The following is a 17,418-nucleotide window of genomic DNA, read 5'->3' as shown; positions in this document are numbered from 1 at the left end:
AAATTTCACTTTGAAATTACCCAATCAAAGAAGCAAAATGAAAAAGGATGAAGAAAGCCTAGGGGATTTATGGGACACCATTGAGTGGATCAACATAGGCATTATAGTAGTCCCAGAAGGAGAAGAGAGAGAAAGGAAGAGAAAGCTTATTTAAAGAAATAATAGCTGAAAACTTTCCAAATCTGGGAAAGGAAATAGCATCCAGATCCAAGGATCCCAACAGACACATTATAATCAAATTGTCAAAAGCCAAAGACAAAGAGAGAATTTTGAAAGCAGCAAGAGAAAAGTGACTCATCATGTTCAAAGGAACCCCTGTAAGAATGTAAGTGAATTTTTCAGCTGAAACCATGCAGGCCAGAAGGAATAAATTCAAAGTACTGGGGGGAAAAAATTGCTAACCAGGAATACTATATCCACCAAAACTGTCCATCAAAAATGATGTAGAGGGGGGAGTTGAGGGAGGGAGGGAATATGGGGATATGTGTATAAAAACAGATGATTGAACTTGGTGTACCCCCCAAAAAAATAATAAATAAATTTAAAAAAAAGATGTAGAGATTTTCCCAGATAAGCAAATGCTAAAAGACTTAATGACCACTAGACTAGTCTTACAAGAAATGCTAAAATGAGTCCTTCAAATTGAAATGAAAACACATTAAACAGCAACACAAAAGCATATGAAAGTATAGGGCTTCCCTGATGGTCCAGTGGTTAAGACTCCGCGCTTCTACTGCAGGGTGTGTGGGTTTGATTCCCTGGTCAGGGAACTAAGATCCCGCATGCCACCTGGTGCAGCCAAAAAAAAAGAAGAAGAAAAAAGCATAAAACTCACTAGTAAGGATACATATATAGGTAAATACAGAATACTGTCATACTGAAACTATGATGCATGAATCACTTTTAATTGTGGTGTAGAAGTTGATACAAAAGTATAAAAATAACTATAAAAATTAAAATATGTTAATGGATACAAATATAAAAGATGTAATTTCTCACATAAATAACAAAGTAGAGGGGGGAGAAGTAGAAGTATAGAGTTTTTATATATGATTGAATTGTTATCAGCTTAAAATAGATTGTTACAAGTATAAGATGTTTCATGTAAGTCCCATGGTAACTACAAAGAAAATGCCTATAGAAGATATACAAAAGAAAATAAGAAAAGAATCAAAGCATGTCACTACAAAAAAAAATCAACGAAACTCAAAGGAAGACAGCAAGAAGAGAGGGACAAAAGAGCTTACAAGAAAAACTGTAAACAATGATCAAAATGGCAGTAGTGAGTCCTTCCCTATCAATAATTACTTTAAATGTAAATGAATTAAACTCTCCCAATCAAAAGACATGGAATGGCTGAATGGATAAAAAAGATCCAACTATATGCTGTCTGTGGACTCACTTTCAATTAAGGATACATATAGGCTGAAAATGAAAGGACAGAAAAAATATTCCATGCAAATGGTGACCAAAAGAGAGCTGAAGTGGCTACACTTATAGCAGACAAAATAAACTTTAAGTCAAAAACTGGCATAAGAGGTAAAGAAGGACATTACATAATAATAAAAGGGTCAACTTACCAGGAAGATATAACAATTATAAACATATATGCATCCAAATCAGAGCACCTAATTAAATGAAGCAAACGTTGACAGAACTGAAGGGAGAAATTAATGGCAACATGACAATAATAGGAGATTTCAATGTCCACTTTCAGTAATGGATAGAATATCCAGGCAGAAAATCAACAAGGAAACAGAGGACTTGAACAACACTATACTCCTAATGGATTTAAGAGACATTTACAGAATATTCCGCCCAACGGCAGCATAACACACATTCTTCTCAAGTGCACAGGGAACATTCTCCAGGATAGATCACATGTTAGGTCAACAAAACAAGTTTCAACAAAATTAAGGAGACTGAAATCATACTAAGTATCTTTCCTGACCACAGTGGAATGAAGCTATAAATCAATAGCAGAAGAAAAACTGGAAAATTTACAAATATGTGGAAATTAAACAACACACTCCTGAACAATCAATGGATCAAAGAAATCCAAAATACCTTGAGAAAGATGGCAACTAAAGTACAACATACCAAAACTTATGGGCTACATAAAAAGCAGTACTATGAGGGACTACTACAATGATAAACACCTACATTAAAAAAAGAACAAATATCTCAAATAAGCAACCTAACTCTAAACCAGGCCTCCAGACTTTTCTTATTTTTCTATATTGCTTTGGCTATTCAGGGTCCTTTGTGGTTCCATGTGAATTTTAGGATTGTTTTACTTCTATTTCTGTAAAAAAAAAAAAAAAATGCCATTGGAATTTTTATAGGGATTGCATTGACGCTATAGATGGTTTTGGGTAGTATGGACATTTGAACAATATTAATTCCTCCAATCCATTAACTCAAGATATCTTTCCATTTATTTGTGTCTTTGATTTCTTTCATCAGTGTTTTGTAGTTTCCAGCGTACAGATCTTTCATCTCCTTGGTTAAATTTATTCTTATGTATTTTGTTATTTTTGATGCTATTGTAAATGAGATATTTTTTAAATTTCTTTTTCAGATAGTTCATTTTACAGTATGCAACTAATTTTTGTATGTTGATTTTGTATCCTGAAACTTTACAGCACTCCTTTATTAGTTCTAACAGATTTTGGTTTTTGTTTTTTGGGTTTTTTTTTTTTTTTTGGTGTTGAATATTTAGGATTTTCTACATATAAAATCATGTCATCTGCAAACAGAAATAATTTTATTTCATGACGTATGTAAGTCAAATCATTAAGCTGTACTCAAACTTATACAGTGCTGCATATCAATTATATTTCGATAAAATTAGAAGAAAAAGAAAAAATACTACACAGTACAAAAATGAAAAAAAAAAAGAGTTGGTGAGGATGTGGAGTAATTGGAACACTTGTGCACTGTTGGTAAGAATGCAAAACAGCCCCTCCAAGCCATGCTGCAGGCGGAGCTCTGGGCGATCCCCAGGTGAGGGCAGCAGCTCTGCCGAGGATTCCACCGCGGAAGAGGTGGGGAGATGCAGGGTGGGGAAGAAAGAATGCTGCCCGTACTGCTCCCCGGTAGCACCCTGAGCCGCCCCGTTTGTGGCAGCAGCAGCAGCAACAGAAAGCACAGCGTGGGCCGAGGAGGCCGTTCGAGCTGCTGGTAAAGTCGCCCACCGGCTGTTTTTTCGTAGTATGTGGGTGGACAAAACAACCAAAGGACAGGGCTCCTCATTACCATCTCCTTCGAGCTCTCTTCCCTTGATACTTGGAGCTGATTTATGCGAAAACATGCCTTGCACTTGTACCTGGAGGAACTGGAGACAGTGAATTCGACCTTTAGCGGTGGTCATCTACCTGGTGTCCATAGTGGTTGCGGTTCCCCTGTGCATGTGGGAGTTACAGAAACTGGAGGTTGGAATACACACCAAGGCTTGGTTTATTGCTGGAATGTTTTTGCTGTTGACTATACCTATCTCACTTTGGGTGATATTGCAACATTTAGTGCATTATACACAACCTGAACTACAGAAACCAATAATAAGGATTCTTTGGATGGTACCCATCTACAGTTTAGATAGTTGGATAGCTTTGAAATACCCCAGCATTGCAGTATATGTGGATACCTGCAGAGAATGTTACGAAGCTTACGTCATTTACAACTTTATGGGATTCCTTACCAATTATCTAACTAACCGGTATCCAAATCTGGTATTAATCCTTGAAGCCAAAGATCAGCAGAAACATTTCCCTCCTTTGTGTTGCTGTCCACCATAGACAATGGGAGAAGTATTGCTGTTTAGATGCAAACTGGGTGTATTACAATATACAGTTGTCAGACCATTCACCACCATCGTTGCTTTAATCTGTGAGCTGCTTGATATATATGATGAAGGGAACTTTAGCTTTTCAAATGCTTGGACTTACTTGGTTATAATAAACAATATGTCACAGTTGTTTGCCATGTATCGTCTCCTCCTGTTTTATAAAGTACTGAAGGAAGAACTGAGTCCAATTCAACCTGTGGGCAAATTTCTTTGTGTAAAGCTGGTGGTTTTTGTTTCTTTTTGGCAAGCAGTAGTTATTGCTTTGTTGGTAAAAGTTGGCGTTATTTCTGAAAAGCATACATGGGAATGGCAAATGGTAGAAGCTGTGGCCACAGGACTCCAGGACTTTATTATCTGTATTGAGATGTTCCTTGCTGCTATCACTCATCACTACATTTTCTCATGTAAACCAAACGTCCAAGAAGCAGAAGAGGGCTCATGCTTTGATTCCTTTCTTGCCATGTGGGATGTTTCAGGCATTAGGGATGACATTTCTGAGCAAGTAAGGCATGTTGGTAAGTGCTGGCCATTTCATTCATTGAGGGGCTACTGTAGTTCTCCTATCGGGTCTGCTCAAGAGGTGAAAAGACTTTGTGAGAAGCAGTAACCACAGTAAGGCTCTCCAAATTGGGAGGGAGGCAAGGGGGAGCTTATTTTCAGCACAGCAAGTTTATAGTGGTGAAAACAACCTAACTTTTGGCTAACTCGGAAACCTTTATATTACTTTAAAGGAAGGACAGTCATGGGACATCCTAGGAAAAGGTTCTTTCCTGAGGATCAAGACCAGAATGAACATGCGAGCTTGCTGTCCTCATCATCACAGGATGCAATTTCCGTTGCCTCTTCTGTGCCACCTTCACCCATGGGCCACTATCAAGGGTTTGGACACACTGTGACTCCCCAGACTACACCTACTACAGCTGACATATCTGACAATATATGTAATGATACTACAGGAGAGAAAAAAGAAACTTTAGATAAGTCCGTGGCCTCCTGAACAGTGTGCAGAAGCAGACTGTGCTACTACCGTATTATTTCATGACCTGGTATCCCATTGCTCAGGATTTTATGCTTGGGACAAGCCATTATTGATGGAAAATTTCAACAGAATGGCAAAAACCAGGTATTTCTACTGGATTTATACAACTAGGTTTTGTATATCACAAATAATCAGTCTAAATATCCTAGACTTCGACTTGACTTCTTAACACTATAGAGTATTACATACTCAAATGGTAGAAAATGACTACTAAACGTTCCTGACATTACAGTGCTTTATCAAGAGGAGGACATTAAAAAAAAAAATCAGTGCTTCCTACCACTGCTGCATGAATATAATGCTCTGGAATTAGCAGAAAGTGTAATTCAGAATACGAGTTAGTGGAACTGAATCATAATTGTGCCATATATGCTTACCTAACAATTATTTCTCTATTTCTCAGCTGGATGTCTTTCAATAAATAAGAATTTATCATTTAAAAAAACAAGAATGCAAAACAGTGTAGCCACTATAGAAGACAGTAGGGCAGTTCCTCAAAAAATTAAAAATAGGATTACATATGATCTAGCAATCCCACTTCTGGATATCTACCCAAAAGAATTAAAATCAGGATCTCAAAGAGATATCTGCGTTCCTGTGTTTGTTGCAGCGTTATTCACAATAGCCAAGAAGTGGAAACAACCTAAATGTCTTTCAACAGATGAACGGATAAAGAAAAAATGGTATATACTTTCAATAGAATATTATTCAACCACAAAAGAAGGAAACACTGTCGTATGCTACAACATGGATGTACGTTAAGGACATTATGCTAAGGAAATAAGCCAGTCATAGAGGGACAAATACTACATGACTCCACTTATATGAGGCATCTAAAGTAATCAAACCCACTGAAGCAGAAAGTAGACTGGTGATTGCTAGGGGTTGGGGGGAGCAGGGGTGGGAAGGTTGCTGTTCAATGGGCATAAAGTTTCAGTCATGCAAGGCAAAAAAGTTCTAGAGATCTGCTGTACAACATAGACAGTTCACAATACTGTGTTTTACACTTAAAACCTTGTTGAGGGTAAATCTCATGTTACATTTTTTTTTTACTTTTACCACACACACACACACACACACAAAGTTGACGCAGAACCTGAAGGCATTAACTGTAAAGGCTATCTGCATTCCATGCATGAATTTAACTGCATTCCATGCAGCTGAATGGTAAGTTTCTTCTTGAACATCAAAGTGGTGTACCTCCATAGTTACTGTACCTTATCCTTTTCAACATTTTTATAGCAGTGACTGAGATGAAGCCATAGAATGACAGATACTGACATGTCTGCAGCTGAATCACAATGTGAAGATAGCCCTTATGGTAGGAAACTAAATTGATTCTGAAAACTATCTTGATGAGGACAGAGCTGGACTGAATCAAACAAGGTGAAATCCTACAAGGATAAATGAAAAATTTTCCATGTAGGTTCATGATAACCAACTATACAAGTACTAATGGTGAAATTATTTTTCCATTCATATGCAAGTATCTGAAAGTTTTATATGACTACAAGACCAAAAACAATGCAAGAATGTGTGCTATGGCTACTTAAAAAGCCAGAGAAGACTGTGGCCACATTAATAAAAGTATAGTATCTAGAATAAGGGAGGTGATATCCCATCTGAAGCAGGTGTTCCCTTCTGGGCATTAGACAACATTCAGAGGAAGGTGACCAGGCTTTTGGAATGTCAAGAAACCACATAATATTAAAACCAGATGAAGGAATAGGGTCCATTTGTTATAAGCACCCTGTAGTTTTCCTATGAGGAATTTATATGACACTGTAAAATAAACAAAATTTTAGTTGTGCAGATGTTTTCCAATTTCTTTAACTTTTTGTTTTAAGATAATTATAGATTCACAGGAAGTTGTAAAGATAGTACAGAGAGGTCCCATGAGCCCTTTATCCAGTTTTCCCCAGTGATTACATCTGACGTAACTGTAGCACAATATCAAAACCAGGAAATTGACATTGGTACAATGTGTGTGGATAGTTCTGTGTCATTTTGTCACATGTGTAGATTTGTGTAATGACCACAACAGGTTTTATTGTTCTTTTTAAAGAACCAGCTTTTTGTTTCATTGATTTTTCTTTTTTTGTTGTTGTTTTGTTTTGTTTTCAACTTCGTTAATTTCCACCCTTATCTTTATTATTTCCTTTCTTCTACTTGCTTGGGATTTATGTTGCTCTTTCAGGTTTATTTTTTCTTTTTCTAGGTTCTTGAGGTGGTAGCTTAGATTATTGATATGAGACCTGTCCTCTTTTTTTTTTTTTCCCCGCCAGGGAATTTCCTCCTCTTCTAATGTGAGCATTTAGTGTTAAAAATTTTCCTCTCAGCATTGCTTTAGCTGTGTCCCACAAATTCTGATAAAATGTGTTTTCATTTTAATTTTCATTCAGGTCAATATTTTTTTATTTATTTATTTTTAAATATTTATTTATTTAATTTATTTATTTATTTGACTGCGCCGGGTCTTAGCTGCGGCATGCAGGATCTTTGTTGCCGTGTGTGGGATCTTTGTTGCCGCAATCAAGATCTTTTAGTTGTGGCATGCAAGATCTTTTAGTTGCAGCATGTGGGATCTGGTTCCCTTACCAGGGATCAAACCCAAGACCCCTGCACTGGGAGTGCGGAGTTTTAGCCACTGGACCAGCAGGGAAGTCCCTCAAGGTTTTTTTCAAATTTCACTTGAGACTTCCTCTTTGTCACATGGATTATTCGGAAGTGTTTTGTTTCATATGCAAGTTTTTGGAGATTTTCCTGTTATCTTACAGGTATTGATTTCTAGTTTGATTACATTGCAGTGAGAAAACAACTACATGATTTCAATTCTTTTAAATTTGTTGAGGTTTGTTTTGTGGCCCAGGATATGTTTATTTTGGTATATGTTAGATGGAGTGTTTTATAAATGTTAATTTAGATCTTATTGGTTGATGGTAGTGTTGCGTTCTTCTATATCTTTGCCAATTTTCTGTCCAGCTGTCAATTGTTGAGAGAGGAATGTTGAAGTCTCCAACTATAATTGTGGATTTGTCTATTTCTCCTTTCAGTTCTATCAGTTTTTGATTCACATATTTAGCTGTTCTGTGGCTTGGTGCATACACATTTAGGAATGCTATGTCTTCTTGGTGTATTGACTCTTTTATCATTATGTAATATCTTTCTCTGTTCCTGGTAATTTTCTTTTTTCTGTAGTTTATATCTTCTATTGATATAGCCACTCCTGCTTTATTTTGATTAATGTTTGGATTATATAGCTCTCCCATCTTTCTACTTTCAACCAACCCATATCATATTTGAAGCATATTTTTTATAGACAACATATAACTGAGTCACTTTTAAAATCCATTTTGCCACTCTCTGTCTCATCATTGGTATATTTAGGCCATTTAAATGTAATGTAATTATTGATATGTAAAATCTTACGTATGCCTTTTTATTTTTTGTTTTCTGCTTATTCTCTGCTTTTCATTTCAGTTTTCTTTTTCCTGCCTTCCTCTGGGTTTCTGGAATATTTTTTAGAATTGCATTTTATGTGTAGTGTTTTTGAGTATATCTCCTTGCATAGTTTTCTTTTTGATTCTTCTAGGCAATAGTCACACTAATGTATATAAACACAGACATATTGTCCTGTCTACTAGTGTCACCATTTTACCAGTTTAAGTGAAGTCTAGAAACTTTATATGCTTTTGTATCCCTTTACCCTCCCCAATTTGTAATATAATTGCCTCGAATATTCCCTTTACATACATTTACACCCATATAAGATCTTCATGGCTCTTAGTATGATGAATAATTTTCTATTGAAACCTATGTTATGAGACTTGGGATTTAATTCCTAACCAGCCTCTAGGTGATGCTGATGGTGCTGGTCTATAGACCACACTTTGAGGAACAAGTTTCTCTGCTTATCTTCTCAGTGAATGTTCAAATCAAAAAAAAATTAAATAATTGGTTTTCTGTGCAAAAGAAATATTAATATCTGATCTCAGCCCATAGATGACTGTTCTTCTAGCTGGCTGAGACATGAGAGAAAACACAGGTGCCCTGAAATGCAGCATTCTCACCACCAGAAAAACTTGCCTCATGTGTTTCTCAATATTATGTTTTAATTCTGTAGCTGAGCACCAAGGCCTTTTCTAAGCTGTATTCCCTGAGATGCTAGCCTCCTGCAAGGTGTTAACAGGGCTTCTTGAGGAAAAGGGATTCTAAAATCAACCGAATTTGGAAAGTCTATAGCCTGCCCATTTGGAAATTGACAAAGCCCATTAATTTCCTAAAGACTACAAAAGTACTGAAGTGAAGAAATCTGCTTAATTTTGTTTAACCCAAGTATATTTGACCCCCAAATCTCATAACACCTATTAGCCTCTCAAAGTCCAGCAGAGTCCATGCAACCCAGATGGGAAGAAGTGCCGTGAACAGAGGACTTTGGTATTTTGCATTATAGAATGTATATTATTACGCATTATTATGCTAGTGTTCAAATCAGGTATGCCTTCTCAGGAAAACACTTATATCCCTAACCCTGAATATGTAATCTCTTGCCTTAGTTTGGACTCCCCCAGAAGCAGACTCCAAGACAAGAAGTTGAGCACAAATTTGGGGAGCAGGGGGAAGATGATCTCAGGAAACATCAGTAGGAAAGTGAGAAAGTGATGTGGGGAAGAGAAGGGAGCCAAAAAGTGTGAGTTGTTGAGCATGTTACAGTTATAGGCAACTGAACCTCGGTCCTGCTGGGGAACTCTGGGGAGATAGCGCAGGACACACTTTGGGGGTGTCTAGTCACCTCCTCCCAATGAAGAAAGGAAGCCAAGGTATTTATCCTCAACTCCATCTCTGGCTCAGGGCTGCTCCCAGGGGTGTTAACTCTCTGGCATTTCCTGCCTGCCCTGCCCTGCTCATGGCTGAAAGAACATGCACAGGCTGAGTCACAGGTGCTCACCAGAGGGAGCCTGAGTCTCGTATTGGAAGAGTGAGCGCCGAGGGGCTTTGAGTGGGCCACTGACAGCACCTGCCACATCTCTGGATTCTAAGTGTGTTTTTCCAAAAAAATGCCATTTGCAGAAGCATGGATGGACCTAGAGATTATCATACTAAATGAAGTAAGTCAGACAGAGAGAGACAAATACCATATGATATCACTTACATGTGGAATCTAAAATATGACACAAATGAACCTATCTATGAAACGGAAACAGACTCACAGACATAGAGAACAGACCTGTGGTTGCCAAGAGGGAGGAGGGGTGAGGGAGGGATGGAGTGGGAGTTTGGGGTTAGTAGATGTCAGCTCTTCCATATAGAATGGATAAACAACAAGGTCCTATTGTATAGCACAGGGAACTATATTCAAAATCCCATGATAAACCATAATGGAAAAGAATATTGTAAAAAAGTATATATATATATATATATACACACACATATATATATAAATAACTGAATCACTCTGCAGTATAGCAGAAATGAACACAACACTGTAAATCATTATACTTCAATTAAAAAATATTGATCAAAATAAATAAATGTTTTCCTAGTCTCTTCTTGGCTCTCGTGTAGGTAAATAAACAATCCTATTAGTAAAATATTTTTGAGGATGCTGAAACAAACTATTTATTTACTATGTATCTTCTAATATATTTTATTTTATTTTTTCTTTCCTTTTTTTTTTTTTTAAAGAAGCTGTCAGGGAATGACCAGGTTGGCTGCAGTAAGATGGGAGCAGGCTGGGAAGGACTGACATCTCAAACTACCCCCTCCCTCCCTGGAATGGCACAGAGACCAGTGGGACAGTCTCAGCTGCAGGGACATGGGCCACAGACCCAGCTTCTAGCAGGAGAACAGTCCAATACGGCAGAAAGCCCGTGGCCTCTGACAGCCATGGCAAAGCATAGCTGACCATGTGATTTCAGCAGCATCGGGAAGTACACACTCGGGTGAACAAAGTGTCCCTAAAGGTGCTCAGAGCGTGTGATGGGAATCCAGGCATAGGTGATACTGAGACAGCCAAGAGGACAGAAGGGCAGCAGGTGACAGTCATCATCTGCCTCCAGTAGTTGGGGCCAGTCCCTGGGAAGGGGTTTGGGCACTACTCTGGATTCTGTGATTAGCCAATCAAGGCTAAGGCAAAGCCTCCAGCCTGAGAGGCTGTTAGGAATCAAACAGGTGCCCAAAGCAGGGCCTTAAATACAGAGAACAAATCCAAGACCAGGAGAGAGCAGACCAATGGCTTCCAGTTAGGGAGTGGAGTCAAAAAGCCCAAGATCAAGACAACATTAACAGCAAGGCTGCCCTGTTTCTGGGTCCCAGCATATGGGGCCAGGGCTCCTGAGATAGTCCAGGCTAAGGCCAAAATTTGTCCTCGAGCTCTACGAAGGCTGCACCAACAAATGGACATCAAGCAGCCCTAGCAGTAGAGGAGGAAGTTCTCTGAGGCCAGGCAAGGCTTGGCCCCCTACTCTGACATTTGCAGTCAGGTGGTCAGCGGTTCTTGACAACCAACACACCCATCCTTCCCAATACCTTCCTCGGGTATCCCCTCCTCTCCCTGCCCCACTGACTGCCGCCCTAAGCTTTTGGAGCACTTAAAAAGCTGGCCGTCGGGATCCTGCCCCTTGGCCTTGAAAAACAGCTAACTCCTGGGATGGAAAATCATAGGAGCTAATCATTCCTGTGACAACATCCCAAGCTTCCGTCCTCTATAATTCACAGAGAGAGAATTGGCAGGTAATTTGAAAGTCCTGCATTTTTTAATATTTAAAACCATCTCTCCTCGAATTTTCTGCTTGCCTAGTGTTAATGGCTCCTTCTTCCCCTCTCCCTTCAGATGACACTGTCTGTACTTGTCTATTTTGGTTGGTTTCCTGTTAAATGTGCTTCCTTTCCTCTTTCTATTCTCGCTCCTTATTCATTTTTTCCCTCTTGCTCATTTATTTGCCATTATTTTTTTTTAACCCAGAGTTTGACCCCCGCCAGCTGTCCCCCTGCCCCCATCCCCACCGCCAACAAGATTTGGATCTTTTCATTTAAATGGACCACGTCACCAGCCATTTATTCCTTGTAGTACTTTTCTTACCCTGTTTCCTTTTTGTTTTGTTTTTAATCCTTCATTACCCAGCTTTCCCTGGCAAATGTTCAAGACAAAACTGCTTATTTGCCTAAGCCTTCTCTCTCTTTCGGTTCTTCTTTCTTTGCTCCCTTTTGCCCCTGGTTTCCTGAAAGTCTGCCCAAGGATCTATTTTATATCTTTGTTTATACCAATAACAAATAGTTCATTTACTGTTTTGAATAAATGGTGCTTTTCAGATCGTGGAGAATTTGTTTCTCCTTTGAAAACTCTGTGTTCAAAGAATCAGATAAACCTCTCTGCTACTTTCCTTGAACTATTTCTGTATTCTCCTCGCAGAATTCCAAATATGTGGCATCATCCGTATTTGGGGCCAGATTCTGACAAGATGCCCTCCATCACCCAGAGCTTCTTGATGAGTTTTTCCATCAAATGTGACTTCGGTTGTTAAGATGTCCCAGGTGATTAGACTTGCCAGCAGCCTCCTAAATACTCAGCTGAGGAAACCTGATATTGTTGGGAGAGGCTGTTCGGGAGAGATTACTCTGCAGCGGTAAAAGTCACAGGCCTGATGTCTGCAGAATTTTGCTCATTTCTCAGAAGTCCTTTGACTGTGTGATGTGAGGAAGTCCCTCTAAATCTCTTTGTCTCTCTAGCTGCAGTACGAAGGTAACAATACCCCATTACAGAAGTTCTATGAGAAAAATATTCTAAAATATTAACCAAATGCGCTGCACTTCTATATTTCATCACATTAAATCTAGCAAACTACTGTTCTTTGTTCCAGTCAGTCACTCTGCGGCAAAAAACTGTTTGGGGTGGTAAGGCTAGCCAGGCGGCAGCCTGCGGGATATACTGCTCCAGGCATATTTCCTTAGCTTTCCATTATTTTGTACTTTTGAGAGTTCATATTTTTTTCCTGAGACTCTTCCTTATGGTTCAAGTTAATAAGGGCGATGGAGTAAAATGATGGTGAAGAGGCAGTATAACGTGGTAGGTGAGAATACAGATTTGCACAGACATAGAGAACAGACGGGTGGTTGACCAGGGGGAGGGGGTTGGGAGAGGGATAGAGTAGGAGTTTGGGGTTAGCAGATGCAAACTGTTATATACAGAATGGATAAACAACAAGGTCCTACTGTATAGCACAGAGAACTATATTCAATATCCTATGATAAAGCATAATGGAAAAGAATATTTTTTAAAAGATGTAAATATCTGTATAACTGTATAACTTTCTATGCAGCAGAAATTAACACAACATTGTAAATCAACTCTACTTAAATTAAAACATTTTTAAAAAGAATATAGATTTGGAAGCCAGATGCCCTGGGTTTGATACCTGGCTTTGCCATGTTTAGCTTTGTGACCTCAGGCAAGTTACTTAACTTCTCTGTGCCTCAGTTTCCTCATCTACAAGTTGAATATCATGTTATGAAGATTAAGCAAGTTAATATTTGTAAAGGGTCTGCTTGGAACAGTGCCTGACACATAGCTTGTTAAAGTACTTGGTAAATAAAAGCATTGTTCCGGTTCTAATGTTCGTAATGTTATACAATCTTTCTTGAAAAATAACTGGATAAGACATATCAAAAGACTGGAAAGACAGCCTTCTTCTGGCAATGTGGAAAATAAAATATAAACATAGGAAAAATAAATTTTATTTAGGGAGCACCAGGCGGACCATCAAAATGACCCTGCTGGCAAGATTTCATACTGTGAAACAATAACTCACTTATAGTTGTGCTGTTTATAACTGAGAGGACAGAAGGACAAGAGGGTGGGAGGGTGCAAGGGAAAGAAGAAAGAAAAGAAACTCCTCTGAGGTTTTGATTTCTATTTTACAAATATAGATCCAAGATCTAAGAGAGTTCCTGTAGAAATTTGGGAAGTGTGACAGATTGTATGTGACCAATATGACTGCATCAATCGACATATCCCATCCCACATGCTCTTTTTTCAATGCGACATTGACATTCCTCCCACCAAGAGGCCTGTGTTCCCTCCTCTAGAATCTACGTGGAGGTTCATGACCGATCCAACCAACAGAATATGATGGAAATGATGTTAACGTGACTTCTAAGCTTAGGTCATAAAAAAGATACAGCTTTGGCTCTGCACGCTCACTCTCTCTCTCTCTCTCTCTCTCTGGATACTCACTCTTGGAATCCAGTCACCATGCTATGTGAGCCATCTGAGGAGGCGACATGTAGGTATTCTGGCTGACAACCATCATCAGCCGCTGGAAATGTGAGTGCATGAGTCTTCGGATGTTTCTAGCTCCCAGTCATGGAGTCTTCCCAGCTAAGGCCCAGACATTGTGAAGCAGAGACAAACTGTCTCTGCTGTCCCGTCTGAATCCCTGATCCACAAAAACCATAAGAGATGATAAATAATTATTGTTGTTTTAAGCCACTAAGTTTTAGAATAACCTGTTATGCAGTAATAGATAAAATAATACAGGAATTATAAAAAGATAAAGAGTATGGTTCCTAGGAGAGAAGGACATCAGAATTTTCCCATGGTGAACCCTCTTGCACTGTTGGTGGGAATGTAAATTGGTACAACCGCTATGGAGAACAGTATGGAGAGTCCTTAAAAAACTAAAAATAGAATTATCATCTGATCCAGCAATCCCACTCCTGGGCATATATCCTGAGAAAACCATAATCCAAAAAAATCCATGCACCCCAATGTTCACTGCAGCACTATTTACAATAGCCAAGACATGGAAGCAACCTAAATGTCCACAACAGAGGAATGGATAAAGAAGGTGTGGTATATATGTACAATGGAATATTACTCAGCCATAAAAAAGAATGAAGTAATGCCATTTGCAGCAACATGGATGGACCTAGAGATTATCATACTAGGTGAAGTAAGTTAGAGAAAGACAAATATCATATGATATCACTCATATGTGGAATCTAATTTTTAAAATGATACAAATGAACTTATTTACAAAACAGAAACAGTCTTACAGGTATCAGAAACAAACCTATAGTTACCAAAGGGGAAACGTTGGGGTGGGGGAGGGATAAATCAGGATTAACATACACACACTACTACATATAAAATAGATAACCAACAAGGATATATTGTATAGCACAGGGAACTCTACTCAATATTCTGTGATAACCTATAAGAGGAAAGAATCTTAAAAAGAATGAATATATGTATATGTATAACTGAATCACTTTGCTGTACACCTGAAACTAACACAACATTGTAAATCAACTATATGCCAATAAAACTAAAATTTAAAAAAAAGAAACAAAAAAACAATTTTCCCATGGCAAATCCTATTTAAGCCTTTGGCATCCATGCCACTTTATATTGAAATCTGCCCTCCCCCCAACAAGCAAACTTATCATTCTAAAATATTGTCAAATGAACTACGCTTGATCCAAGTCAAATTAAGAATCTCTGAAAAGGCGTCATACCTGGGAGTCTTGAAAGCCCCTCATAGAGATCCAGGGCTCCCTGACCCAGTGAAGGAAGGGCTAAAGATTTTCAACTTGAGAGTAATTATGAAGCGGCCTGATGTATGGAGCCCATGAAAAGCACAACCAACAGTGTTTTGAACTTATTTACTACTGTATTGGCTACAAGTATATACAATAAATGTAAGAAAATATAATTTAAAATAACTAAAAGGAAATACCAATCAATCCTCGATGATTTCCTAATATACAAGTAATCTACATTTCATTTTAGATATAGTATAAAGTAAAAATTAAAAAAAAGAAAAAAATAAAATCCCATCACCCAGAGATAACCACTCATAATATCTTGGTGTAGTCTTTAAAGAAATTATATATATTAATGATAATATATATAAAATAAGTTATAACATACAATAAAGAAATATTGTATAGATATTCACCTGAATATATAGAAGGGTAACATTATGAAACATTCAATTCTGTATCCTACTTCTCTCACTTAATGACATATCTATACATCTTTCCATGTCAATAAATAAATATAGCTCGTGGCTTCCCTGGTAGCACAGTGGTTAAGAATCCATCTGCCAATGCAAGGGACACAGGTTCAGTTCCTGGCCCGGGAAGATTTCACATGCCAACTAAGCCCTGTGCCACAACTACTGAGCCTGTGCTCTTGAGCCTGCAAGCCACAACTAATGAGCCCACGCTCTGCAACTACTGAAGCCCATGCACCTAGAGCCCATGCTCCACAACAAGAGAAACCACTGCAACGAGAAGCCTGCACACCACAATGAAGAGCAGCCCCTGCTCCATCATCAGAAAATCTACAAACAGTAAATGCTGGAGAGGGTGTGGAGGAAAGGGAACCCTCTTGCACTATTGGTGGGAATGCAAATTGATACAGCCACTATGAAGAACAGTATGGAGGTTCCTTGCAAAACTAAAAATAGAGTTACCATGTGACCCAGCAATTCCACTACTGGGCATATACCCAGAGAAAACCATAATTCAAAAAGACACATGCACTCCAATGTTCATTGCAGCACTATTTACAATAGCCAGGACATGGAAACAACCTAAATGTCCACCAACAGAGGAGTGGATAAAGAAGATGTGGTACATATATACAACAGAATATTACTCAGCCATAAAAAGGAACGAAATTGGGACATTTGTAGAGACATGGATGGACCTAGAGATTGTCATAGAGTGAAGTGAGTCAGAAAGAGAAAAACAAGTATCATATATTAACACATATATGCGGAATATAGAAAAATGGTGCAAATCAACCGGTTTGCAAGGCAGAAATAGAGACAGAGATATAGAGAACAAACATATGGACACCAAGTGGGGAAAGTGGCGGGGGGGGGGGGATTTGGGGTGGGATGAATTGGGAGACTGGGATTGCCATATATACATTACTAATAAGAAAAAAAAATCAAATTGTACACTTTAAATATATGCAGTTTATTGTATCAATTGTATCTCAATAAAAGTTCTTAAAAAAAAAAAAGAGTACCCCCACTCTCCGCAACTAGAGAAAGCCTGCGCACAGCAACGAAGACCCAACACAGCCAATAAATAAAAATAAAGTTTATTAAAAACAAAAAATAAATATAGCTCTACTTTACTATTTTAATGGTCATATAGCAACCCACTGCTTGAACATACCATAATTAATTTAGTCAGTTTCTTATTATTGAGAATTTTGTCATTTCTATTTGCTTTCTTTTTAATAAAAATTGTACATATTAAGACCTACAACATGATGTTTGATACACATATACATAGTGAAATGATTACCATAGCCAAATGAATTAACATATCCATCTCCTCACATAATTTCCATTTGTGTGTGCATGTTATGTGTTTGTGTTATATGTGGGGGGTGTGTGTGTGTGTGTGGTGAAAGCACCTGATATCTACTCTCTTAGCAAAATTCCACTATACAATAGAGTATCACCAATTATAGCCCCCGGGCTTCCTAGGTGGCGCAGTGGTTGAGAATTCA

General features: G+C 38.3%; 1 protein-coding gene across 1 annotated transcript; it reads left to right on the top strand.

The window, feature by feature from the left end:
• The first annotated feature begins 3,215 nt into the window (after positions 1–3,215).
• Positions 3,216–4,849, top strand: LOC130842010 (transmembrane protein 184C-like). Its single transcript, XM_057718655.1, is given in 2 exon segments — positions 3,216–4,362; positions 4,579–4,849. Coding segments are annotated over 2 exon segments (1,413 nt in total). The 3' UTR covers positions 4,845–4,849.
• The last annotated feature ends 12,569 nt before the right edge of the window (positions 4,850–17,418 follow it).

Source organism: Hippopotamus amphibius, chromosome X (genome assembly GCF_030028045.1).
Source record: "Hippopotamus amphibius kiboko isolate mHipAmp2 chromosome X, mHipAmp2.hap2, whole genome shotgun sequence".
Lineage (NCBI taxonomy): Eukaryota > Metazoa > Chordata > Mammalia > Artiodactyla > Hippopotamidae > Hippopotamus > Hippopotamus amphibius.
The sequence above is the reverse complement of the archived record's forward strand: the minus strand, read 5'-3'. Positions and strand labels throughout refer to the sequence as shown.